The sequence below is a fragment of the Globicephala melas genome, chromosome 6 (assembly GCF_963455315.2).
Source record: "Globicephala melas chromosome 6, mGloMel1.2, whole genome shotgun sequence".
Taxonomy (NCBI): Eukaryota; Metazoa; Chordata; class Mammalia; order Artiodactyla; family Delphinidae; genus Globicephala; species Globicephala melas.
In genome coordinates, this window is record NC_083319.1 from 13,843,975 (window position 1) to 13,871,789 (window position 27,815).

The 27,815-nt window shown below is 38.2% G+C and overlaps 2 protein-coding genes across 11 annotated transcripts in view; one reads left to right on the forward strand and one right to left on the reverse strand.

The window, feature by feature from the left end:
- Positions 1-774: 774 nt before the first annotated feature.
- On the forward strand, positions 775-26,755 carry RAB14 (RAB14, member RAS oncogene family). 2 transcript variants are annotated; one of them, XM_030858809.3, is made up of 8 exons: positions 775-1,061; positions 10,169-10,227; positions 11,339-11,392; positions 12,876-13,053; positions 18,210-18,276; positions 21,689-21,776; positions 22,126-22,156; positions 23,155-26,755. In XM_030858809.3, exons 2-8 carry the CDS (start codon positions 10,176-10,178, stop codon positions 23,330-23,332), a joined length of 648 nt encoding a protein of 215 aa, XP_030714669.1. In that variant the 5' UTR covers positions 775-1,061; positions 10,169-10,175; the 3' UTR covers positions 23,333-26,755. The 2 variants fall into 2 exon arrangements, with proteins under 2 accessions (XP_030714669.1, XP_030714673.2); XM_030858813.3 differs by lacking the exon at positions 775-1,061 and adding an exon at positions 1,228-1,595.
- A 602-nt stretch (positions 26,756-27,357) lies between these two features.
- CNTRL (centriolin) overlaps positions 27,358-27,815 on the reverse strand; it is an 84,607-nt gene continuing 84,149 nt past the window's right edge. For 7 of the 9 annotated variants that reach the window (XM_030858815.3, XM_030858814.3, XM_060300539.2 and 4 more), the window contains one exon: positions 27,359-27,798. The gene's annotated coding sequence lies outside the window, so the exon portion shown is untranslated. Of the gene's footprint in view, positions 27,799-27,815 lie in introns of all 9 variants that reach the window. The other 2 variants (XM_060300540.2, XM_060300542.2) reach the window with 1 other exon arrangement.

Below are 27,815 nucleotides of genomic sequence, written 5' to 3' on the forward strand. Positions count from 1 at the left end.
TACTACATAAATATATATATTATATATCCACAAGCGCAAAGCAAAAGTGCCCGGGGCCATGAAAGTCAGCATGCGGCCTTGTACCGGGGTGCGCTAAACTTTCTGGGGAGGTGATATAGCAGACTAAGTTGGAAGAGGGTGGTAGGTGGTGGCCAGATTCTGAAAAATGTCACAATTTCTCTCCTCCCATCAAAGTGACCCCCCCAAAGGGAGGTTGTAAGGGACAGAGGTGAAACATAGGGCAGAAAGTGCCACTTCCTAGCTGCATGATTTTGGACAAGTGACTTGATCAATCTGAGCCTCAGTTTCACCATCAATAAAATGGAGATATGTATCTCCTGAGGTTGTTGGACAGGGACCTAGGTGCCGTGTTCACCGTTAGGTACGAATCGCTTGATACATACATGTTGAATGAATTCAGTAAATGTGTGCTTTGCACAGTGGTCGGTGTAAGGTAAGCCTCCAGTAGTGGTAGCTGCTAGCATTAAAAATAGTAAAAAGTCCCCATAGTTACAACCCTAGCGCTGCAGAACCCAGACGTACCTCAGCAGGTCCTACGGTAACCTGCGCAGTAACTTCCCACAGGAGGCGAGGACGCGCGACTGCGCTTGCGCACAAGCGCTTTCCTCCGCCCCTTCGGGCGCGAGGACCAGAGGGGCGGGTTCGGCAGCGTTGCGACGAGTCCAGAGGGGAGGACTGAGGAAGGGGCGTGGCCAGCAGGCCGGGCCACGGCCACACTCTTCCGGGCTTCTCCAGCTGCGTGCGCATCCTCCTCCCCCCTTCTTTTGTGGTCCGGCCCATTGCGAGGGTGACAGGAAACCCTGTGCAGGGAGCGCCGCCATCTTGGACGTGCCCGAGGAAGACCCTGAGGGAGCTGCAGGAACGTCGCCGCTGCCACCGCCACTGCCGCCAGTGCGTCTGCAGCTTCTCGGCCTGCCCGCTGCTTGCCGGCGCCTCGGCCGACCGCCCCCGCCCCTCTCCTGCTGCGCCCGCCCGCCTCTTCCTCGTCCTGACGCCCCCCTCACTCCCGGAAAGCTGCCCAGCCACCAGCAACCCCCCAGGTAACCCAGGCCTTCCGCAGTGTCCGGGGGCCCGGGGCTTCCTCGCCGGGCTCTCCCCGGGCCGGGGGTGGGGACGACGGCTGGCCCGGGGCGCGGGCGAGGGGCGTTGCAGGGTGGGCCGTGTCAGGCCGCGGCGAGCCCGGGGTCGGCGGTGGGCGCCGCGGCGGCCTGACAGGAGTCCATGCGGGGGCGAGGGTGTCCCCACGCGGCGCCCGCCGAAGCTCCGGTCCTCCCCGCCCAGTCGAGGGCTCCGGGGCGCGGCGTGGGCAAGGGTGTGTTCGGCCTCGTCTTCCCCGCCTCCTCAGCCGGCCTGGGCCGACTCGCACCTCCCGCGGGCCCCGTCTCCTTGCCGCCACTCTCGGCGGCCGCCGACCTCCCCCGCCGGGTTTGTCCACGCGGGCCGCGCCGCTCTGCAGCTCACGAGCCCCGGACGTGGCGTTTCCCGGCCCATAGGCCGCGTCCGGCCCCGAGCACAAAAGGCAGCAGCCCGCAGCCCCGCTGGCCTCTTGGACCGTCTGCGACGTCCTTGTCGATGTGGGTAGGCTCTCTTGGACTCGGGCTGGGCAGGGGTCTGGGCGTCCGAGGTTCTGGTTTGGGTGAAGCCCTGTAAGGTCTGTGACATCCTCTAAGACCCCGATGCTAGCTAGCATCTAGAAATAACGAAGACAAAAAGTTTTGGCTTTTCTAGAATTTAAGAAAAGAAGGCGGAAGAAGCGTGTTTTGGTGGTTTGCACTTTACCGTGTGCCAGACCCGGATTTAGGTGTCTTCCAACAGGTTTATCTTGCTTCACGGGGCCCTGGGGGGTAAGTGTCTCCATCTCCCAAGTGAGGAAACTGAGGCGTGAAGGTGTGATGTGGCTGGTTAATGATGGTATAGGCAAACTCAGGTTAGGCCAGGGTTACACACAGGACCATTTAAAATGTAGCTACGGCTTAATTCCTTTTTTGCTATGTTTGCATTTGGGTAACAGCTGATTACTCCTTTAGAACCCAGAGTCTGTCGTGTGGGCCACTACACTGCCAGTCCTCATTTTCACCACCCCAGAGGAGAGATGGCAAGATTTCCATTTTATATTTGAAGGAGAAGCTGGGTTTCGCAGAGAGCAAATGCTTTCCTGGTGGTCCCACAGCAAGTGTCAGTGTCCAGATTTGGACTCTTGCAAAGTTTACTGCTCGGTTCCATTACTGTCACAACTGCCTTTTATTTAGGGGTGGTTATTGAGGACAAATGTGACCTTGCGATAACCCAGCTCCCACTCGCCCACCCCCCAAGACTTCCCCAAATGTTTCTTCAGATTTCTGCTTACACCCATTTACTTGGTCATGCCTTTGAGACATGTAGTGGTTAGGAGTTTGGAGGGTTCCCACGCCCGTATTGCCACTTCCTAGTTAAGTGACGTTAAGCAAGTCACTTAACTTCTCAGACTAAGTGTCCTTATCTGTTCACGGGATAACTGTACGTACAATTTAGAGTTGTTGTGAAGATTAAATGGGGTTTAAAACCCTTAGCACATTGCTTGGAATATGGTAAGTGCCCCGTTGTCTCTTAACAGTGCCAAGCATGTAGTGGGTGTTTAGTATTTGTTGATTGAGAGGAGCATGGCTTTAGAGAGCTGTAGAGTTAGACCTGGGCCTTAATCTTAGCTTTCCCTTTAGTAGTATATGACCATTGGTATATCTCCTCTCTGAGCTGGTTTCCTTATCTGTAAAATGAGTTAGTTTTTAGAATTAGAGATTGCTTATAAAGTAGCTGGCATATAATAGTCACTCAGTAAATGGCCGTTATTGTAAAGAAGTAAAACCTTTAGATATTAATAACCTAAAAAATTCCTTGGAATTAAAGCTACATTTTAAAAAGATTTTGTTTTTTATATTTCATGTTACACTTTATAGTTGTTGCATACTTCAGCTATGCAACAGAATGTGGAGTGTTTTTACAACTGATTATTAGTCTTAAATATCTTTGCATAATCTCAGTAAGATATTGTACAATTAGAGGAAACTTTGGGTTAAGGCAAATAAGATATTTTAAAGCTAGAGCTATTGAGAGATGTTTCATTTTTTAAAAAAAGCTTGAAACATTTTTATGTGATTAAAAATGCTGGGCATGCCGGGAGTCAGCAATGCACATATAGAGGTATCAAAGATACTATTATTTTAAGAAACTATTTTTTCTAGACAATTTTAAACATATACAAAGTAGAGTAGTATGTTGAGCCTTCATATATCCATCAGCCAGTGTCATCAGTGATCAGTCTCCTTTCATCTATATACACCTGTATCTCTCCACCAAATTACATTTTTTGTTGTTGTTTTTTCTTGTTTTGATTTTTATTGGGGTATAGTTGATTTACAGTGTTGTGTTAGTTTTCTCTGTACAGCGAAGTGAATCATTTATACATATACATATATCCACTCTTTTTTAGATTCTTTTCCATCTACCAAATTATTTTGAAGGAAATCTCAGACATCATTTCATCAGTAAATTTTTCACTTATTGCTAATTCTTTTAACTCTAACGGTAAGTGCAGGGTTTTAGTTTTGTTTTGTTTTCCTCCTAAGTACTTTCCTTCTGTGGACAGAGGTACAACAGTAAAGTACTTTATTTCCTATTCACAGCGTGCTGTCATAATTAGGTGGAAACTTTTGTCTTTCTCGTGATTCAAGAGAAATCTGTTTTTTTCTTATCACATTATTAATTTATATAAAAGTGTGACTTTAAATATCTTGTCAAAAGTCAGGTGATTTTTAAAGTGCGTCTCAGAAATGAGCGGGTTATTTTCAGAGGTTGCATTAGTGTTGAGGAAAGGAAATTGAGCATACATTTTGATTAGATTAGTTTAGTAGATTAACTCCCAAAGTTCTGTGTCCACTTAACTGACAAATCAAGTAGCATTCCACTTTAGTGGGCTTGTAAGCACACCAAAATGCTTCTCTTCTTGAGTTCCCTGAAGGGAGGGACCCCTTTATTTCATTACTGTGTTGTAATGTATTTCATTACTGTATTGTATAATTTCATTACTGTATTGTCAAAGCCTAGCATAAGGCTTTGTGCCTAGTAGATAATTTAAAAATTTTTTTATATTGGAATCACAAATGCAGTTTATCCTGGCTCAGGTGTTTTTAACAGTGTTCTTCATGTAAAAAAAAAACCACTTAATTCTAACAATAAGGATAAGAATTTAAATCACCTGGAATATTTTTATTCGGGGGTAGCTTTTTTCCTGTGTTGTCTTGAATCAGTTACGTAAAAATTACACAGTAACATCTTATGCTCTAAGAGTGGAATAAAATAGCTGTGTAACAGTTGTGAAAGGATTAGTCAGACAAGTGCATAAGGTAACACAGCAAGGAGTCAAACCATAAGAAAATGAAAAAATGCCCTCCATTATTGGGGTGTTTTCTGTTTGTGTGTTTGGTTTTTTTTGTTTGTTTGTTTATTTTTTTTTTGTCTGCACCCCAGAGCTTGTGGGATCTTAGTACCTGAACTAGGGATTGAACCTGGACTCTCGGCTGTGAAAGCACAGAGTCCTAACCACTAGACTGCCAGGGAATTCTCCTGTTTGTTTTTTGAGTCTAATCACGAGTCACTTCATATGATGTTCCCCATATTATTGGTAAATGTGGAAGTAATGTTGGAAGTATTATGACTGGGATTTTTTGTTTGTTTGTTCTTGTTTTGTATTAGAATTATATATAAAAATGCTTAAAAAATATTTGTCTTCTTTTCCTCTACTTTTAATATTTTAGAATATTACTAATGAATATAGTACATGCTTATAGTGTCCTCACAGGGATATATAAAGAAAGTTAATAATTTTCCCCTTTTTTTCTCTCAATCTGTGTATTAATTTTTCACAGCTTGGTGTGTATCCTTCCATAGTATATGCATATAGGATTGAGTGTGTATGTGTTCAAAAATGGGATGTGCTATCATAAAACTCTGCAGCATGCTCTTTTTCACTTAAAATCATGGATATATTTCCAGGTTAATACTTATATCTAAATGGTTTTTAAACTAGATTTATATTATTTCATAGTACAGATGTACTTTAGTCATTTCCCTGTTGACGAGTGTGTAGATTGTTTCCAGTTTTTTGCTGTAAAAATGCTGCATTAAATGCACTTGCACCTGTAAATTATGGACTGATGCTTTTGTTTCTGTAGACTACTTTTTAAAAAATAAATTTATTTATTTATTTATTTTTATTTTTGGCTGTGTTGGGTCTTCGTTGCTGTGCGCGGGCTTTCTCTAGTTGCGGTGAGCGGGGGCTACTCTTTGTTGCAATGCTCAGGCTTCTCATTGTCGTGGCTCCTCTTGTGGAGCACGGACTCTAGGCGAGCAAGCTTCAGTAGTTGTGGCATGTGGGCTCAGTAGCTGTGGCCTGTAGGCTCTAGAGCTCAGGCTCAGTAGTTGTGGCACATGGGCTTAGTTGCTCCGCGGCATGTCTGATCTTCCTGGGCCAGGGCTCGAACCCGTGTCCCTTGCATTGGCAGGCAGATTCTTAACCACTGCACCAACAGGGAAGCCCTGTAGACTACTTCTAAGTGGGTTTCTTGGCCAAAGGGTGATTTGGGTTGTTTTTAAGATATTAAAATATACTGATTACTTCCCCAAAATATTGTGACACTTCAGATTCCCACAAGCAGAGTAAATGAAAGTGCCTACCTTCACATCTGTATCTGCACATTTCAAAACTAGTCGTTTATATGTATAGTTTTATTTGGAAAGGTGTCTGATTCAGTATATGGAGACTATGTGATACTATTTTGGCCCAGCAATGATTAGTGTTTAATGTGCATTTAGTAACCATTTAGATCTATATGTGTTGGCCTGGAAATAGATCCATGATATTGTTAAGTGAAAAAAAGCACGCTGCAGTTTCATTCAATAGCATACCCCATTTTAAATATATTTCTCACCTTAACAGTGGTATGTTTTTCATGTTCACGAGATGAGGTTGAGAAATCCTTTGTTACAGCATCATTAGGCAAAGTTAATATTTAAATGGGGCCACAGAATAATTATTAGTGTTTAATATGCATTTAGTAAACATTCTTCTTGACAACCAGGAAGTTTAGGACTAAATTTTACATGGACTGATAGTAAAACTATTACCTTAACTTTGAGTATTAATTAACCTCCATCTTTCTCTGATTTTGATTTTTTGCTTTTATTTTATCAACCTACATATATATGTTTTTAATGAGCTACTTTAGATAGAGAAAATCATGTTCTTTGGAGTCAGGTTTGGGTTCAGGTTCCAACTCTGCTATTTGCTAACTTTGTAAACCAACCAAATCAGTGAATTTCCCCAAACCTCAGTTCCTTCAGTTTTTACGTGGACATAATGGTAACGACTCTGCAGAGTTGTAAGACTTGAGTAAGAATTATACAAGACAACATAGGAAAAAGTAGTGCACATCCTCACATGGTTTACTCTCAACAAATGTTAGTTCCCTTCAGAAACTTTTTTGTAAATAGATATAATATGAATCGTTGTTACTAGTATTATCACTTATCCATATCTACAAATCCTGATCATAGTGCATCCTCTGAATGTAGTTATTTAATAACGCCTATTCAGAATATTAAGTTAGAACCAAGTGAGTGAACTGAGAAAGATTTGTGTCCCAAAGTACCGCTGTCGGGTTTTGTGGTGCATCTCAACTGTGGAGGAGGCCAAATAATATAGTGATTAAGAGAGGGTTTTCTGCAGTCAGAACAGTTGTAGGTTCAGTATAGACTTGACCACTTAGCTCTATGACGTGAGCATATTACTTACCTGTTGAGTCTTACCTGTGAAATGAGGATAATAGTCACCATTTTATATAAAGGTAGTAGTGAGGATTAAATGAAATAGCAGCATGTAAAGTATTCAGCACATTGCCTGGCATATGTTAAATGCCCAATAAATGGTAACTATAACAATTGTGTTTGTTATTAGTTTACAGATTGTTCATCACATATTTAATGACTTGTCTGCTTCTTGTCTTTAAGAAAAAGGTGTTAAAGGAGATCTTATTTATATGTGAATTTTATTCAAATGATTTTTGTAGAACATGTAAGAAGGTGCATTTTAACCACACCAATCACACATTTGCTGTGCACAAATTACAGGATATTACCAAGATTTTAAAATTAGTGGATATTGTAGTGTTGAGTGGACTCATGTTTTCAGAGTGTTTGAACTCGACCAATATTTCTTGCTCTCCCAATACCACTTTTTTTTTTTTTCACTTTTTGAGTTCTCAAAGTAAGTAAAGCAGAAGCACACTTAAGTAATAGGGGAAAAACTTTTTTCTCCCTTCCAAAGCTAGTTAAAAATATATTCCTCACCTTAACATTGGTATGTTTCATGTTCAAGAAATGAGGTTGAGAAATCCTTAACGCAGTATTAAGCATAATTAATAGTTAAAAGGTGCCACTTGAACATGGTTCTACTGCAAATACGTAGTTTTGAGTGAATGCTATCAATAAACTATGGGAGTCTATTTAAACCTAACTAGTATCTTACCTTAGAATAATAAAAAGAGGACTTGTGTTAGTGGCTACAGTGCTAGATATTTTTGCTTTCCTATCTACTGAAATTAGTAAATTTTAGTAGTTCTCCTTTAACTCTGCTTTTAGGATTTTTATTTTAATTTTTAAGAAACTTGACCAGAAAATTGTGTACTGAGGTGGAGACAGGGTGCTGGTATTCAGTCTGAAATAGGGATCATTCTCTTCTGTTTGGAAATAGTTTATACTAATTAATGCTTAGAAATTAAAAAAAAATTCAAAATTAGTCGTCTCAGTAGATATTTAATTAATTAATGCTTGTGTGATAATTAGCAAGTACACAAATTAGTACAACTAGAATTGGTTTATAATTTCATGATTAACCTTTAGAGCATTTCAAGTAGAAACTGGGATTGTTAGAGGCCATAGTTTTAACATAAAATGAAGGGAAGCAAAGTATGTACAGCTACAATGTTCAGTTAGAAGAGAGAAAAGAAATAGGAAAATCAGAAGAGGGAGAGCTTGAGAGTAACAGTAATTTAAAGGTGACTAATTACCTTCCCCCAAGTTTGAATAGGGAAAAAGAAGTTAAAAGAGGAGTTAAAAATGAATTGGATGAGAAGAACCTGAGAGAAATGCAGCCCAAGAAGAAATTAATAACCTTTAAATATCATTTTTATTGTGAGAGATTATTTTTTTCCTTGTCTTTAGGATCTGGTTCAGAGATGTAGTAAATAATACAGACCAGTTTGAGCCTCAGGACCAAGTTCATTCTTGTTTCTGGAAAAAGGGAATCAAATTAGTATGATGTTCAGAATCAGAGTTACTTTAACTAGAAACTCTTTCCTGAAGGAACTGGTTAAGGGAGTTTTCTGTGATGTGACTGATTATAAATGTGTTACATCATGTCCCACTTTTGTTGAATGTAGTTCATACAGCTAAGTGGGAAGACTGTACTGTGTGAAATTATCTAATAATTTACTGTAATTGACAACTTCCTCTTCCCTGGTAACAATAATTCACTTATTCTAAATATATACTTTTTCTACAGGTTAAATTTTATTAGTTACTTAGAAATTTTATTTGAAATATGACTTACAGTAAGGTGTTAATTTCAGTAAATGAGTTTCCCCAATCATACTAAATGTCTGGCTTGTGTATGCGACAGTTGGCCAAAACAGTAAAATCCAGGTTAAAAAAATACTGGAAATAAATTTTTTAAAAAATAGGGTTAAACCTTCATATTTATAAAGAATTTTTATCTTAAGCTTTTTGGCTACACCGTGTGGCTTGTGGGATCTAAGTTCCCCAACCACGGATCGAATCCCGACCCTTGGCAGTGAAAGCGTGCAGTCCTAACCACTGGACCACCAGGGAATTCCCTGAAAACTGCTTTGAGAATAAATTTTTTTCTTTCAATTTTATTGGGGAATAAAATTTATTGTAAGTTATTACCAGCATTAAAATTCACCTCTTATTTCTCTAGCACCTAGCACAGTGTCTGACATATTCAAGGCATTTGTTTGAATAAATTGGAGAGGTTTTTTTTAAGTTATTAAAAGTAGAAGAGGGGCTTCCCTGGCGGCACAGTGGTTTGGAGTCCGCCTTCCGATGCAGGGGACACAGGTTCGTGCCCCTGTCAGGGAGGATCCCACATGCCACGGGGTAGCTGGGCCCGTGGGCCATGGCCGCTGGCCCTGCGCGTCCGGAGCCTGTGCTCTGTGATGGGGGGGGGCCCATTGGTGAGAGGCCCGCGTGTCGCAAAAAAAAAAAAAAAGAGAAATTAGAATTCTTTAGGTTAAGTCTTCTCTGAGGGTAAGAAATGGGCTGTGATCTTTAAGAATACCTTCTAATAAACAAACTTTCAAATTTTAGAACCACAATATGCTATTATTTCTCTTAGCTCCTAGAATAATATATAGCAGGCATTTGGTATATTGTTAATCTTCAAATCCTATATTAGGTTGAGCTATATGAAATTGTCAATAATTGACTTTTTTTAAAAAATCTATAAGAACAACAGATTCATGTGGTTCTAATTCTGACATTTATTTGGTTTAGAAATAATATGATTACTCTTTCTTTGGATGCTATGCTAATTGATAATTTCAGGTAGAGTAAAAAGGTTATTTTGTGTTTATAAGTTGGTGGTTACTTTTTATAACATTCTGTTGTAAAATCAAAGAGTTCCAAACAAATAGGTCATCAGTATTCACTTGATCAGTTAACAGGGATGGGGACCTTAATAGGGGAGGAGGATTATTTATAATGATGATACTGTTTAACTTAAATTTATAAAGATTTTCTTGTTTGAAAATTTTCAGAGTAGCATTTCTTATTGGGTATTTCCTAAAGTGAAATATTGGAATTGTTTTTATATACGTTCTTATATTTCTGGGGATAATACATGAGAATGTTAAAGCGTGTTCATCTAAGTGAGTTTGTGCATTTGATCATTTTGGAAAATGCAGTTTTGCTCTGATATTGTAACCAACATTTTGTTTATAATCACTGTGCTTTATTTTATATATCTTTAAAGGATACACAGCTTGGGTGACTTGTGTATACTTTTTTTCTGAAGTAACACAGTTTTCTTTGTTTTTAGTGCCACAATGGCAACTGCACCATACAACTACTCTTACATCTTTAAATATATTATTATTGGTAAGTTTATTTAACTTATACTGTTGTTCTCCAAAGAAGGTTAAAATGCAAAATATTTCTATGCTAATACTTAATGTAGTACTCCAGAAGAAGTGAAGGATTTTCTTTCTCACTGCAAAATTAAAGCTTCTTTGATAAGGTTTATTTTTGTACCAGTGATGTACCTTTTGCTTTGTGACCCTGGGTACTTCTGTAGTACAAAGCTGGGTACATTTGAAGTGATGTTGGTTTTTCTTGAGGGCTACCTGAAAGTTTGTTAATACTGGGAATGAGATTAACTTCGTAGGAGTGCTGATACATCCAGAAATATCATGAAAGCTCTCAGAGCTCCCTGGATTCCAACAGTTGATAAAGATTCAGAGTAATTGTGTAAGATACATAAAATATAATGGTGGTTTTTCTCTTAATAAGTTTTGAGATTTAGCTCAAATTAAGACAATGCTGTTTATCCAGATACAGTTTTAAGAGCACAGTTGAAAGTATACATATTATTCTGTTAATTCATATTAGAACAGTTTGGTTTAATGTTGAGCTTATGTGACTGTATTGTAATGCTTCCTTCATCAAAGGTTAAATTGCTGTTAGTACAGTTAGAGATGATATCTCTTCTGTTATGATTTTCATGTGATGTACATTCTTTTGTGGAATTCTACAAGAAATACGAGATAAGATGGGATCTAGTGAATCAAGCTTCCCAAACTTATTATTTCTACTTGTTATATGCTGCCCTTTTGGTCACTCCTAGGAGTTTCTGACTTTTTTGCATGGGTTAAGGGAAAAGAACAAAAAAAGTTGAAATAGTTCAAAGTAAAAAATACTATGTTTCTCTGTTAAAAAGCTTTTGCCAGCTGGTTTATATTTATTAACATAATTCATAACCAAATTCTGTCACTGGTGAAGGTTGGGAATATTCAATTTATATATCACAGTGAAAACTGACCTTTAGGATCTTTTGAACTCGTTATAAATTATGGAAATAAAACTTTTTTAAGTGCCCCAGAAGTTTGTGATGTGATATGGTAGAAGGGGTATAGCAATCATTGAAGAGTATAAAATTATAAGTATAAAATTGAGAAATATAATTACCACTTGAAACTTTTTTTTTAAACAGGGGACATGGGAGTAGGAAAATCTTGCTTGCTTCATCAATTTACAGAAAAAAAGTGTAAGTTCAATATATAAGATAAAACATTAGTAAATTCTTTATTGTCACATGACACTTATTTTCAGTGTATTCTATGCAATTAAATATAACCTTTCCCTATATATGCACTTTTGTCTTTAGAAAGTGATTTTTTTTTTTAATAGGTGCAGACAAAATGAAATATACCTGTATGTATAGAGTGTTGGCTTTTTATGCCATAAATAACTTGATTGACTTGTTTAGATTTTTTTGATGATATAAACTTAAATTTTAAAAATGTATACTATAAAAAATTTTAAAAAATTACAGTGTCAAACTTAAGTAATCTTTTTCTTGTTCTCTGACTTTCCATTATAGAAATTATCTTATTGGGGGAAATTTGCTCATATATCATTTGCTAATAACTAAATAATAATAGATTGGAAATATTTAAGGTGGAATTCTTTCTACATTCATGACTGGTTGATTAAGATTCAAAGTGTACTGCTCTATCTTGGGTGGTAGGGGAAGGGGGCATTGTATTTTATGTAACCGATAGGCTAAATATAGTTGAAATTGTTTCCAGTAGTTGAAATCATTTCTATGGCATTTTTTGGCTTAATGTAACATTTTATGAAGTGTCCAGCAGTCTGTGTGTACTATAGAAGAGAATAATAGTGGGTTCAGGTTTTCAGTGGCCTAATTATAAGGAAAGGACTAATAAAATTGTTCTGTTGGATTAGACGTATATAACTTGACAATATATAATTATAAATATATATTAAACATGGTGACTTTGAGATATTGATAACATTTTGCAAGATAAATATTTGTTTGACCAAAAACTAGAGTCCTAAAACCATTGATTGATTTGTTATATGTAAGAATTGTCAGAAGGCTAAATAGTATAATGTTGGTATTATGAAGAGTTTATGAAAATCTTTATTTTTCATTAGCAGATTCTTTTAGTCCAAAGGTCAGCAAACAGTAACCTGTGGGCCAAATCCAGTCACTGGCTGTTTTTAGAAATAAAGTTTTTTTGGAATGCAACCATGCCCATTTTTTACGTATTGTCTATGGCTGCTCTTGTGCTTCAGCAGAATGCAGTCTTGTGACAGAGATTTTTTGGTCTACAGAACTTAAAATATTTATTATTTGGTTCTTTTTTTTTTTTTGGCCGCACAGCGCGGCATGCGGATCTTCCCTGGCATGTAGGATCTTCTCCGACCAGGGATCGAACCCTCACCCCCTGCGGTGGAAGCACGGAGTCTTAACCAGTGGACTTCCAGGAAAGTCTTATTATTTGGTTCTTTACAGAAGTTTGCTGACCCTTGTTCCAGTCACATCTCTGTGACTCACTTCTGGGTTTTTGCTAATTTTTTTTTTTTTTAGTGCAAGCTTTAGTCTGTTTATAGCCTACAAGCATTAGTAAGTCATTTGATTTACTAGTGGATTATTTTCCCACTGGTCTTAATTTGAAGATTTCTGCAAGTTGGAATGTTATATTTCTTTTCCTCCCTAACAGTTATGGCTGACTGTCCTCATACAATTGGTGTTGAATTTGGTACAAGAATAATTGAAGTTAGTGGCCAAAAAATCAAACTGCAGATTTGGGATACAGCAGGACAGGAGAGGTTTAGGGCTGTCACACGAAGCTACTACAGAGGAGCTGCGGGAGCACTTATGGTGTATGATATCACTAGGTAAGCGATTAATAATTTTCAACCTTCATCCTTGAAAAAAGAAATCTATTTTAGGAGTGTGGTTTCTTTTTTTATTGATTTAGGCATTCTATAGTTTGTAATTGCGTGTCTGTAAATGAGCTTATTTGGGTTTTATGGATTTTTCTCTAAATTGCTGTGTGTAATACTTGATATAACATGTTGATTTCCCTTTCTGAAAGTGAGTATGACTGAAGGAAAACTTCAGGAGATGCCGGTGGAGCGAGTGAAAGGATACTGTTCTGAAAAGCAGTATCAGTTGAATTATTTGAGGTGAAATAATATTTTACACCACATATTTTCACTTCAGTAGAAAGCAAGCAGATCTTGAGGAGTTCCTCTGTTCAGCCTCTAGTTATTTATTTTTGGCTGCATTGGGTTTTTGTTGCTGCACACGGGCTTTCTCTAGTTGCGGTGAGCAGGGGCTACTCTTCGTTGCATTGCGCGGGCTTCTCATTGCAGAGGCTTATCTTCTTGTGGAGCATGGGCTCTAGGCGTGCGGGCTTCAGTAGTTGTGGCTTGCAGGCTCTAGATTGCAGGCTCAGTAGTTGTGGCGCACGGGCTTAGTTGCTCTGCGGCATGTGGGTCTTCCCGGACCAGGGATCGAATCCATGTCCCCTGCATTGGCAGGCGGATTCTTAACCACTGTACCACCAGGGAAGTCCCCACACCTTTTCAAAATAAGGTCAAGCAAGGAATTAAGTAGTTTTGCTAACCCACCATGGTAGATTATAAAAAGTTCTCATACTTGCATCTGAAGTATTTTATTGTTTATTTACTTAAATTCTTTTTTGTCCTAAAATGGATTGAAGTAGCTCATGATACTTCATGTAGCAAGATTAAATTTATTTCAACTGTTTCTGGAAACTCAAAGGAATTGATAGAAACTAACGAAACTGGATCCTAAATGTTTGACTTTGGAATACTGTGCCACTTCATTAAACTCTGTACTGTTTATCTACTACTGTAAGCTAGAAAATGAACTGGATCACCTTTCATGTTAATGCAAAGTGCCAGTCTAAATCAGTGTGACTCTTGTCTCACTTTTTGAGGGGGTAGGAATTGGTGAGTGGGACCAAGTGATAGACTTTCAACCTTATTTCCTTTTGGGAAATGATTTATACTGTTTCCTCTTGAAGAGTCACATTAACATTATTTAGGACCTTGAGAAGTTCTGTAGTAAAGGAACTCTTTAAGTTTGTTTAATTTGGTGTTTTCTAAGGTTATTTTATTGAGGAACACCCTTTGGAAAATGCTGCCTTAGAATAAAAATAGTGGATGATTATAATTATAGTGCTTGAAGTCTTACTAAATTCTAGAATTTGGTGGTGTCGGGGCAAAACAGAGTGAAACAGCCTTAATGCTCTTCACTAGAGCCAGACAGTTGGTAAATAGTTTTGTGAGAAGACTGTTAAAGAACCTGGCCATCTGTACAGACATCCTTTTATGAGGGATGCATTCCTGAAGACTTCGCATAATTGAAAGCTGCATTCATTATTATAATTTTTTAAAATTTATTTATTTATTTATTTTTGGCTGCGTTGGGTCTTCGTTGCTGCACGTGGACTTTCTCTAGTTGGGGCGAGCAGGGGATACTCTTCATTGCGGTGTGCAGGCTTCTGTTCGTGGTGGCTTCTCTTTTTGCAGAGCATGGGCTCTAGGCGCATGGGCTTCAGTAATTGTGGTGCACGGGGGATCTTCCTGGACCAGGGCTCTAACCTGTGTCCCCTGTGTTGGCAGGAGGATTCTTAACCACTGTGCCACCAGGGAAGCCCTGCGTTCATTATTAATAAAATTTAAATATGGTGATGTGTGCTTAAGTGTATCTATCTATAGTGTTGTAGTTTGTTTTGCTTTCTCTATGTGCTCTTTTTTTAATTCCAGCCTATTGAGATACAGTCAACGTAGAAGATTGTATAAGTTTAAGATCATTTGATACGTGTATATATTTTGCTTTTAAACATAACTTTTAAGCATAGTAACTACTTTTGAGAAAATTTGTGTCTATTCAAGTCATTAAAAGTACTTTGCTGGAAACAGCCCAAATGCCCATCATCTGACAAATGGATAAACAAATGTGGTATATCCATATAGTGGAATATAATTCAGCCATTAAAAGGAAGGAAACATTGATACATACTATAAAGTGGATGAACCTAGAAAACATTTTACTAAGTGAAAGAAGCCAGACACATACAGTCACATGTTGTATGATTCCATTTATATGAAATACCTGGAATAGGCCATTTCATAAAGACAGAAAGTGGATTGCCAGGGGATGAGGAGTAAGTGCCAGTGGGTACAGAGTTTCTTTTTAGGAGTGATGAAATGTTATAGAATTAGAGTGATGATCATGCCACAAATTTGTGAATATATTAAAAACCACTACATTGTATACTTTAACAGGATGAGCTTTGTGATGTTTGTTATATCCCAATAAAACTGTTACTGAAAAAAAACAGTACTTCAGGTTTTAGATGGGTACTTTTTCTTGGTAAAGTGATACTTCATAGCAACATTGATGTGGCAGCTATGACACTGATTTTTTTCCCTTTTTTTCCTATTATTAATCATTGACATTTTGCAAACTTAAAAGTCTCTGCTTTAGAGTAATACTTTTTATTCTTAGCATTAACACTTTTTAAAAAATTTATTTATTTATTTTTGGCTGCGTTGGGTGTTCGTTGCTGCACGGGGGCTTTCTCTAGTTGCGGCGAGCAGGGGCTACTCTTCGTTGCAGTGCACGGGTGTCTCATTGTGGTGGCTTCTCGTTGTAGAGCACGGGCTCTAGGCGCGTGGGTTTCAGTAGTTGCAGCACATGGGCTCAGTAGTTGTGGCTCACGGGCTCTAGAGCACAGGCCCAGAAGTTGTGGCGCACGGGCTTAGTTGCTCCGCGGCTTGTGGGATCTTCCCAGACCAGGGCTCGAACCCATGTCCCCTGCATTGGCAGTCACATTCTTAACCACTGCACCACCAGGCAAGTCCACTAGCATTAACTCTTTTTTTTTTTTTGCGGTTCGTGGGCCTCTCACTGTTGTGGCCTCTCCCGTTGCGGAGCACAGGCTCCGGACGCGCAGGCTCAGTGGCCATGGCTCACGGGCCTAGCTGCTCCGCGGCATGTGGGATCTTCCTGGACCGAGGCACGAACCCGTGTCCCCTGCATTGGCAGGCGGACTCTCAACCACTGCGCCACCAGGGAAGCCCAGCATTAACTCTTGATTGTCACAGGGTACTTGCCTAAATTGACATCATAGTTTATCATGGTAGTTTGTTTGATATATCACATCTAACATCACACCAAATTTAGGGATCTTTTAGCACCTTTTTGTTTTTTTTTTTTTTTAGCAGTAGTAACACCAGTTAATGCATATTTGGGTCAATATATAGAGAGATATTATATCTATAGATTTGAAAGTATGTTGGTGAATTTTAAATTAGTAATGAGACAGTTACCAAAAGCATTAGCAGAAGTTATGTACATGTAAATAATTCAGTATACATGATCTTGATACTACTTACAAAGGATGTGTAGATTTTTCTGTTTACCAAAGTGTTGGCAGTTTGTAATTCACTCTTGCTGCCAGCTTTGACATTTTAAAATTGATCTAAATCAGTATAAATATTTTTGGACTTGTGTTGTATAAGGTTTTGTGCACAAAGCAAGATAGCTGTGTTGGGTAAAAGCAAGGTATGCTAGTACTACAAGTATTAAAGAGTGATAAGGCTTGTGCTTTTTAAAAGAAAATTTATTTATTTATTTATTTATTTTTGGCTGCGTTGGGTGTTCGTTGCTGCACACGGGCTTTCTCTAGTTGCAGCAAGCAGGGGCTACTCTTAGTTGCGGCACGCAGGATTCTCATTGCGGTGGCTTCTGTTGTTGTGGAGCACAGGCTCTAGGCACATGGGCTTCAATAGTTGTGGCATGTGGGCTCAGTAGTTGTGGCCCACGGGCTTAGTTGCTCTGCGGCATGTGGGATCTTCCCGGACCAGGGCTCGAACCCGTGTCCCCTGCATTGGCAGGCAGATTCTTAAAACCGCTGCACCACCAGGGAAGTCCCAAGCCTTGTGCTTTTTAAGAATTATATTTGACCATTGTTTGCTTAGAAAATTTTAAAGCATTGGGAAAAAAGTTTTTATGTGACTTTTTTTTGACATTTATGTGGTGATTTGTGTATAATGTAATATAGCACAGAAAAAAGAGAGTCTGAGTAAGAAATTCTTTTCACTTCTCACTGGGAAAGGATTAAATGTTTGGAATATCACATTTTATATGAGCACTGGCAGCTGGAGATCATGCAGTATATTCACAAGGCTGAACTCGAAACACTTCAAGGACACAGTGTGTGTACAGGGTTCTACACCCGGCTCTGAAATCATTAAAATCTTTATGGGCTTCTGTTTCCTCACCTGATAAATGAGTAAGATAGATTAATGTTCTGTGAGTCTGTAGAAGTCAGAAATATTTTTAAGCTACAAAATTTTTTAAAATTTTGACCTTTTTGGTAAAGTCTAATTAATAGTAATAGTATATACTCTGTATATTATTGTAAATTATTTGGATTTGTTTGTTATCTTAGATCCTACTTGGCTAGTGCAAAGGAGCCTATGAGTTTTTAAACTCTTGGGTTAGAGAAAATGGAGAAATAAGGCAGTCTGTATCCCCAAATGAATTAGCTGCTGGTTAATAAGAGTACAGAGTTAGGATAAACTCACTGTCTGATATACCTGGGGATTTCAGTTTCCAGTCAAATGTATTAAATGTCTTTTTAAAGCCAATTTTTAAAACTCTGAGTTTAGAATTGTTTTCCATCAGTTTTTTTAAGTTGTTCCTTGCTTGCTTATTGGTCTGTTTATGGATGTTCTTTTAAATGTAAAAAATTTACTCCTGACGTGTAAGTAATTAGCAAAGTTGCTGGCTATTGAGTTATTTATTTAAAAATAATAGGTTTTCCTAGATTTTTGAAAAGTATATGTTTGCATTCCACAGTTGTACTTTAGTGTAACAATCTAGTCAAATCAAAAATACTTCTTTAGGATCTGTTGATTAAAGTGTATATTTAAAATATTTGTTGAAGTTTCTTTTTTTCTGTTGAAATGGCATCTGTGGCAGTCACAAATGTAAACTTTAATTTTTGCAGAAGAAGTACATATAATCACTTAAGCAGCTGGTTGACAGATGCAAGGAATCTCACCAATCCAAATACTGTAAGTTAAATGACATCTATTATACAGAAAACTTAAGATCTAAGTTGACTCAGAAAGGAAAGCCATTTGCTAAGTGGGCTTTTTTTGTATTTGGGTGCTAAGAATGAGAGAATCTTTATTCTGAAATTAATTGAAGAAAAAACGTTCTTTTCAAATATGGATTATGCCAGGTTTTGCGTCTTATACTTGGGTTTTGTTCATGTTAGTGGTTAAAAAAAAAAAGAAAGTTATGAGTGGGGTAGTCTCATGTCAAGTGGAGACTCTGAAATCTGAAACTATCACTTTAATCTGCATTAGTTTCATAAAATGTTACCATTAGAGGAAGCTAGGCAAAATGTACTAGGGAATCTCTGTATTTCTTACAACTGCATGTAAGTCTCAATAAAATTTCAATTAAAAATAAAAAGAGTTCTGCATGCGTTAAAAAATTAGCCAGTCTGAGAAGATATTTATTTATGGAGATTTTCATAGCCACCATGCTAGACTCTGCAATATACAAAAATGAATGTGGGTCCTTAGCCCATAAAAGGTTATAGTCTAGCAGGGAGATTACCTGTGGGTATACAGATAGCTATACTGAAAAGCAGAGTGAATATGGGTTAGAAATAGAGTTACTGGTGTAGTGCTTGGTGGTGGTGGTGAGGACCCAGTATGAGCAGTGCCATCTGGAGAAACCAGCTTTATAGAGGAGGTGTTGTTTGAGCTGGGGCTTGAAGGGTAAAAAGGTTTCAGTAGATTCTGTTGAGGGTATTCCAGGAACAAGTGAGGAAAAGCACAGATCTGTGACAGACTCTGAGCTTTTTGAGAGTAAGGCCTGTGTCTCACTTAGCTTTGTACCCCAGCACCTGGCAGTGGCCTGGTTTAGTAAATATGTAATCAGTGGTAAGATTGGCTTTCATCAGGGAACAGCAATTTAATTATATTGATAGTCAGTTAACATGGTTTGCCTGTTATGCCAGGGACTGTGTCTGGAACTTTCCATCATCACATTAAACCCTCTGTAGGTATACATACAAATCTATAGATGAATGTTCATCAGCAGCTTTATTTGCAATAACCAAAACTGGAAAACAACCTAGATGGCCATCAGCATGTAAATGGTGAAACAATCTGGTACGTCCATACTATGGAATACTCCCCAGCCATACAAAGGAATGAACTGTAGATAAATGCAACACATTAGATAGATCTCGGGCATTGTGCTGAATGAAAAAAAGTCAGTCTCAAAAGATGACATACTGTATGATTCTATTTATATAAAACATTCTCAAAAAGACAAAATTATTGAGATGGAGAACAGATTTGTGGTTGTCAGGGGTTAGCGATGGGGGTGAAAGGTGTTAGTGTGAGTTGACTATAAAGAGGGCAGCACAAAGCAGTTTCTTTGAAGTGATGGAACAGTTCTGTATCCTGATGGTGATGACACAAATCTATACCTGCAATAAAATTGCATAGAACTATACACACTCCAGAACCTGTAAAACTGGTGAAATCTGAATAAGGACTCTAGATTATACCAATGTCAGTTTTCCTCGTTTTGAGAGTGTACAGTAAGTATGTAAGATGCTACTATTGGGGAAGCTTGGTGAAGGGTATATAGGACCCCTCTACTCTTGTGTAAGCTTTTGTGGTTCTATAGTTACGTTCAGGTATTGGTAAAATATTAAAAACAGCAAGGAAACAACTTATTGTACAGGGTCCTTAGAGGAGTGTAATAAAAAAATTAGCCGTGTCCTTCCTGCCTCATTTATGCCTCTTAAAATCTTTAGAAAAAAGAAAATCTCTTTAAGGTCCAGTGCAAATGTTACATTTTCTGTAACGCTGCCTTTGATTTCTGTGTGGAAGTTAAATACTTCCTCATTTTGTTGGTGGTATATTTTGTACCTCTGTCTTGTTAGCATGCCACTTTATGCCTCCCCTTTCATGATGATGAGAAGCATTTTGGAAATTCTTAAGGAATGGAGAGCAGGCAGTGTTTCCATTAAGCAAACATTTCTTGCTTTGAGCACCTGTGTTGTAACGGCCCTGTACTACTAAGCCATCGTGACTTGACCAACTTTGATATTTTTTGAAAAATTGATTTCCTTTAAGTGTTATTGCCTTATTCTTTAGAAGACTAGTGGACTATATATGAAAACTTCTTTCTCTCCTCAGTGGGCGCTTGTCCACACTGACTGAAGAATGCTCACTTGCTGAAGGTTTACATTCGGGTCAAAATGGCTATACTTCATGGACAGCATTTTTTGAAAGTAGGACAGCCAGGGCCTGAAATTTCACGTGAAAAAAAGTTAATGGTGGAAATCCCTTTTAGTTGAAACCGTCCATTTCTGAAGTATCTGTATCTGGATTACCACATCTGTTCTGAAGGGGAAAAGCGAGGATGGGGGGAGTTGCCAGTTGGTGTCAAAAAATACATTGGTAGAGACAGTTTATCCCCCAGCTCATTCCAGTAAAGGCTGAAGCCCTGTTTCCCAAGGCTGCACACGTTTTTCTTAGAGCTTTTCAGAGCAGCCTTTAACTTCAGCCTAACTTCACTGGTATAAATGACTCCAGAGTGGGTATAGGTGTATATAATATTTTGCCTTGAATTTGAACCCACTGCATATACGTCCTCCCACCCCCAATGTCCTCTATCATGGATACACAGTCATTTGTTATCAGTTGCTACAAACTTAGTCCAGCCTAGGGATAGTGTAGGGGAGGACAGTATTTGATGGTCACAGTTTGGGTTTTCTACCTGACTTCTAATGTCCGCCTACCACTGACTGAGTGACCTTTGACAAGTCCTTATTTGAGTATTAATTTCCTTACTTGTAGCCTGAGAAGTTGAACTGGTAGTTGTAAAGTTTTTTGAGGGTCCCAGGAACTTTTGAAAATCTGATGAAAGCCACAAACCTTCTCTTCCAGGGAATGTCCTTGTTTACAGCATTTTGTGCTTAATTTCAGTATATTCACAGATACCCTGGAGCTTGTCCATGGACCCTTAGTAGTCTTACTCAAATAAATCATAATCTTTGGCCTAGACCAGATGTGTTTCAGGCACACAAAAACAAAACAGGACTGTTTTGTTTTTAAATGGCTTGAGAGCTGAGACTGGTTTCTACGTGTTTATAGGGTTGTTTTTAAAAAAGTCAAGAAAGAAGTATATGCAAAGCGACCACAAACCTGAAATATATACTTTTTGCCCTTCACAGAAAGTTTGTCAACCCCTGGCCTAGGTAATTGCTGACATCCCTCTTCATACTAATACCTTCATGATTCTGTAGTTCTGTCTGATGGATAATTGCTAGTATTTCGTTTCCTTTTTAGACCCACTTGTTTTTTCTTCAAGATTTTTAGATTTCAGAATTTTCATGTTTGATTTAAATGGTTTCTTTTGTTTTAAGATGTTTTTCTTTTGGTCACAAACTAGGTAATAATTCTCATAGGAAATAAAGCAGATTTGGAGGCACAGAGAGATGTTACATATGAAGAAGCCAAACAGTTTGCTGAAGAAAATGGTGGGTTTCTTTTAAGACTTTTAATGGCTTTTTTAGGTCACACATGGGAGAATTTCTAGGGATAGGTGGGATTTTGACAATGCAGATTATTTGACAGTTTTTTAAAAATGCAAACTGCTCAAATCTAAGAATGAGGAAATAACAAAATGTGTTTCTATTTGAGGGCAGTAGAGTTATTTAATGACAAATGTAAAGATTCCCTCCATCTCAAACTCATATAGTCTTTCATAAAATACTATAGAAGGAGTACTGAAAGCTGTTGGGAAACTTTTATTCAGATGTTACTGAAGAGAGTGTCCTTGTGAAAGTTAATTCGAAATATCCTTCATAGTCTGAATTTTATTTTTAGGCTTATTGTTCCTTGAAGCAAGTGCAAAAACGTAAGTATGGCTAAAGTTAGTAGATCATTTTTAATTACATTCAAATTTCTCAAAGTAGAACCATATATTTAAAAATGTATAATGTATATACATGTAATGTATAATATATAAATGTGTAATGCTTATGGCAGGGAAAACAGTCAGCAAACATCCCTTTGCTTCCTGTTTCACTTTTCAAAATAATGTTTTTTGTTACTTTCCCTAACATATTATACCTTGCTTATACCCGTTGGTAAGCCAGGTTAATAAATGAAATTGTGTTAACATTTCAGAAGTGTTTGACTTTTACAACCAAGGTTGAATTTGGCATCTTGGACTCAAGGTTGGTCAACCTGTTGATTTAATGCTGCTTCTTATAGTAAAAAGCATGACTTAAGGAAATATTCAATGTCTAAGAATAATTAGAAGCATAATTAACATTTTCTAATTGTTATTCCATGTTCATTATTGAACCCCAGGACTGCTGTCATAGTTCTTCATTTATTAAGCCAAAAATTCCTTGCAGTGGTGAGAAGCTAGCTCCTTTTTGTTTAGCCTCATCTGTACTGTTAGTCCTAAGGGAGATGAACTCAAGTGTGAACATGGCTAAGCATGATAAGAACAGTACAGTTCATGCTTGGCTAATCAGACCATACAAATCCTGGAATACTGTTCTGCATGTGTTTGGAGATGACTTCATTTCTATTTGAAATACCCACTGTAATGGCCTGTCTTAATTATTGTTATATATTAATATACAGCATTTTAATGATTAGAGCACATAGTTTCAAATAGGGTTTGTAGAAAGAGCTGTTAGTATTGTTTATATGCTTTCCACAGAAAATATCTTCCCATGTTGTTCTCTTAGCTCAGTCTTCTGGTAGTCCCTTATTAGATGATACTGGCTGAGTTGAAGACATCATGCCAGTTGACTAAAGGTTAGCAAAAGGTCAGTGTATAATGTCCTGTCTGTCGTAGAAAGCTGTGGTTCGCCAATAAAGTTGTCGATTGCCTCTTAGGGGAGAGAACGTAGAAGATGCTTTCCTTGAGGCTGCCAAGAAAATCTATCAGAACATTCAGGATGGAAGCTTGGATCTGAATGCTGCCGAGTCTGGTGTACAACACAAACCTTCAGCCCCACAGGGAGGCCGGCTAACCAGTGAACCCCAACCCCAGAGAGAAGGCTGTGGCTGCTAGTGACCTCTTTGCCGTGGCTCTCATTTGACCTTTCACCTCTGTCTGTTGGAAGCAGTACTTTTTACTTGCTGCCTCATTGTCTTCTGTACATCTTACTGGGTTTAATTAAAAAGAAAAAACAACTCTGTTGTAAAAACAGTTTAACACAATACTAAACTGCTAAACAACTAGATGTAATCAGGTTATCAAAGGCAAGTAGAGTAATAAATCTCTTCTGCATGGTAAATCTAGACTTTTTTCCCCCCTTGATTGTCCTCGTGATAGGTATGTCACCAATACATGATTTAAACTGAGCACTGATGCTGGACTTGAGTTTTACCCCTCCCTCTTTTTGGCAAGGCTTTGTCTCATTGTACGGTTTAATTTTATGATATCTTAAGCCTTTCTTCCCATTTTTAACTGTTCAGGTATGTCTGTTATAACCCATAAGTTTATTGCTGTGAAATGACTTCTGATGATAGAGAAGGGGTCCTTTAAAGCCTTTTGTTTTTGTTGGATAAATTCCCTGTTGTGTGGGTGGCATTTTTCTTGAGGCGGTTTGCTTCTGTCTTAGCCTTGCACAGGGAAAATATCCATTTATCTTTTCTCTTGTGCTTAATTAATAGCTTTATCCTTTTTTTTTTTACACCATTTTATCTTTTTCTCTTTAGCAGAAAGTAAATATGTATAAAATTTGAAGGAACCGAACTAACAATACATTCTGTGTATATTATTTTAATGAAGAAAATAAATTGATTACTGGCATTGGAACAGTATAAAATACCAGTTTGTACAGTATGACCTATATGTGACTATGTTACTCCCTTCCATTTCATATAAGGAAATAGACACAACTGCAGTTCACAGGATGTACTGGCTCCACCCTTTGGTGCTGGCAGTGTTTGGGGACATTATGCTGGAAGGAGCTCCTGGCGTGAGAGGATTAACACTAGTAGATTCTGTTCCATCTTTGCACTGTGGCTTACCTGCTGATTTTCTTAACTGTTCTTGTGCAATCAATAATGTGCTAACGTGCTTTTCTCTTTTTGTAACGTTTTACATTACAGGCTGCATTTCTTGCCTTACTATATAGAAAAAGAAAAAAGGCTGGGTTTATTATTGCACATTTTAAGCTTTTATACCTGTATCTTCTTGGAATGGTGAGATTCTAAACGAGACAGCCAGAACTGCAGGTCTGCTGTTAAGGGATTTTAAATTGTGCATTTTTAACACTACAGTGAAATAATCTAAGATATCCCCTGTGTTCTTAGTATGAGGGGCTATTTTATGTCACGTTGGCATAAATTGTTTTGTAAAGGGGAAAGTGTTTCTAACGGTGTTCCAATATTTGTGCTGATACAAAGTAAGTTATTGCTTTGCACTAGGTGGTTTGGCCACTGACAGAATACTGTATTGCAAGGGAAATAATCTTTTATTTCTTTAGAAAGCAAACTTACATTTTACCAAGTTCTTTACTTCTGTTGATTGATTTCTAATTGAGTTTATGGTTCAGGCTGGGAACTGAGAAGTTATTTGAAGTAGGATAGGCAAACCTCAGTATATTATATACAACGCACTCTCAGCTCAACTGTTGTGTTTAAAATACACATTTTAAATCCCTATTTACAGACACTAACGTAAAAAATACAGCTTTCTGGGTTGTAAACATGTGGTAGTACCAGAGTATTGTATAGTCAGTGTTAAATAAAAGCCAAAACTGGAATGTGCAGAAAATAGGATTTGGTTAATTTGTGGACTCACCTTTCTGTCTTTGTTTAACTTTTTAAAAAGATACCTGGAGTAGATCAGTGTATTCTGTTAAAGACTTAACAGTGATCCATTTTGCTTACACTGTTGCATCACAAGGGACTTGCCCAGGGACCATGACCTGCTGGTGTGTGTATATATTTACAAAAACAAAACAAACAAACCACCCATTGGGATATAAGGTAGCAATCACAAATGAAAGACTGCGGCTTGTTTAGGTGCAGTACCCTGATTTCCCAAAGTTAGTTACAGTGGGTCTTAATTGTTTTTGTGACAGGAGTTATTCAGACTGCTGTACTCTCCATTTGATGTAACAAAATGCTATTAATCTAAATATTTGTAAATAAAGTACCTGTATCTAGATTAAATTAAAATTGTTTGCATTATTTTCTGAATTATAACAGGATTTCGTATTTTCTTCAGGCAGTTATTTGGCATAAGTCGCCGGTGTGTATTTCAGAATTGTCCTTTTTGTTTAAAAAGAAAAGTCTACATAAGTAGCGTATAAATCCACATCACCCAGTAATTGAGCTAGTCTTATCCTTGTGTTCAGATCACACTTGCAGTGTTTTTCAACCTTTTTCAGTGTGAGATCAGCACATTTGGTGGCTGATAGTGTTCTCCCTTGACTGTACTTGGGGCCAAATTCTGTTATTTGCATGTGTAATCCCCTATAATAAACTTGGGTGCTCAAAAATAGAGAAGCAAATTGTCATATTGTAATATCTGTGTGCCAGACACTGGGCAAGTACACTTTGGAGAGAATGTGAAATTCTTTTAATTTTTAATCCATGGAGAGCTTACTACGTGTGTGGTCACCTGCTTTTCTGGGTTACTCCTTGCCCTTTTGCACCTATGAGGCCCTCCTGATTAGTAATTGGTGCTCAGTACTCTACGCGTTAGACATTCCAGTATGATGTTCAAGTATTTTTCATGGACAAAGTGTTTGATGCGGTAACTTTGATTTTTTTTTGGTGGGGGTGGGGGTTGGTGGTGTTTTCATAATACTAGTTAGAGGTAGCAAAGTTTCTTTGGCAAGATGTCTTTTGGAACCGGGTGTTTGTTTGGCGTTACACGTTAATTACCTCACCTCTAATTCCAGAAGACTATAGTTTTGGGAACTTTTTTGCCCACTTTTTTTTTTTTGTGGTATGCAGGCCTCTCACTATTGTGGCCTCTCCCGTTGCGGAGCACAGGCTCCGGACGCGCAGGCTCAGCGGCCATGGCTCACGGGCCCAGCCGCTCCACGGCACGTGGGATCCTCCCAGACCGGGGCACGAACCTGTGTCCCCTGCATCGGCAGGCGGACTCTCAACCACTGTGCCACCAGGGAAGCCCCGCCTACACATGTTTTAAGTGTTCTCTTTTCTTATAAATGTGTGGCTCAATTCACTCCCCTTAACAGAAGACCAAATGATTCCTGTTCATGTGGGAATATAGAGAGGGTTCATGTGGCAGTTTAGAAAGAAAATATTTTACCCTCATTCAGCACATGGACAGACCAGGAAACTGCGTCCTTGAAGGATTTCAGTAATTGTGGATAGGCCAGGATTTTAAGCATTTTGCTAAGACTTGTGGAAATGAAACAAAGAATATAACTACCAAATCAGTTTTATTTTGGAAGTAGATGTTTTCTGGAACTTAATGTGTTAATAAATTTTATGCCATTTTCATTGTCTTTAATCGTATTTATCCCGTATCTGTTTTTTTTTCTTTTGGCTGTGCCACGTGGCATGAGGGATCTTAGTTCCCCCACCAGTGATCGAACCTGTGTGACCCCTACAGTGGAAGCGTGGAGTCTTAACCACTGGACCACCAGGGAAGTCCCTATCCCATATCTCCATATCTTAATGGTCCAGCTCTAGCCAAACAACTTATTAGGAATATAAACCTCAGTAGGTGGTGAGAGATTACTCACTGTGCTATACTGTGTATAGTAACATGGTATATAATACCTGTTATGGTTCAAAAGCTGTATAGGGGCCTAGAAGAGTCCTTGGGGATATTTTAAAACAAGTCTGACTGAACACAATTTGAATTTACCACTGGGTCAGATTCTCCAAAGTCCAAAGTTCTAATTTTCTACCACAGAATATTTTTGGTTAAGGAAAAGCACCTGAAGTATATATATAATAGTTTTATAACAGATATTTTCAAGTGATAAAATATATTCATTGATAGGTACAACATATTTCAACCTGCAGGCAGAGATGGAAAATCACTTGAAAGACTGAAATTTAGGTAAAAATTTTATGGTTTAACTGTAGATATGTGAAGTGTAAAGTCAGAATCTGTCAGACCCAAATTTACTTTATCTTTTATTTTTATATGAATACAGATTTTAAACAAAATCCAAAAATAACTTGGCACTGTTAATGAAGAGGGGCTTAAGTACATTTTTTTTAACCTTCCTAACTATGGATTTTACCAGTTTATAGATTCAAATCAGTATTGGTTTTATAATAATGCATTTCAAAGTGAAAAAACCCTTAGCCATCTAGGACCCTGGTTTAAATTGTATACAGTTGTTCCCATATGTACAGGTGACTTACAAAAACCCTGACGGTAATTGTCCAAGTGGAGTTTCAGCATTTGAATTCACTGGTTCATGGTAAAAAGCAAGTGGCATTCTAATTATGAAGTTGGTGAGGTAGTGGAAAAGGTATTTCCTCATATTTCTGCAAGACAGTTTTCCTCCATCTGGCTGAGCCACTCTTTTCCTACAACAAGATGAGAA

Excerpts from the sequence above, each read along its gene's own strand:
- RAB14 (XM_030858813.3), top strand. The coding sequence starts at position 1,243 with ATGCGGGGGCGAGGGTGTCCCCACGCGGCGCCCGCCGAAGCTCCGGTC. Across the intron at positions 11,393-12,875 it reads TCAATTTACAGAAAAAAAGT|TTATGGCTGACTGTCCTCAT; the intron begins GTAAGTTCAATA and ends CCTCCCTAACAG. Across the intron at positions 13,054-18,209 it reads ATGGTGTATGATATCACTAG|AAGAAGTACATATAATCACT; the intron begins GTAAGCGATTAA and ends TAATTTTTGCAG.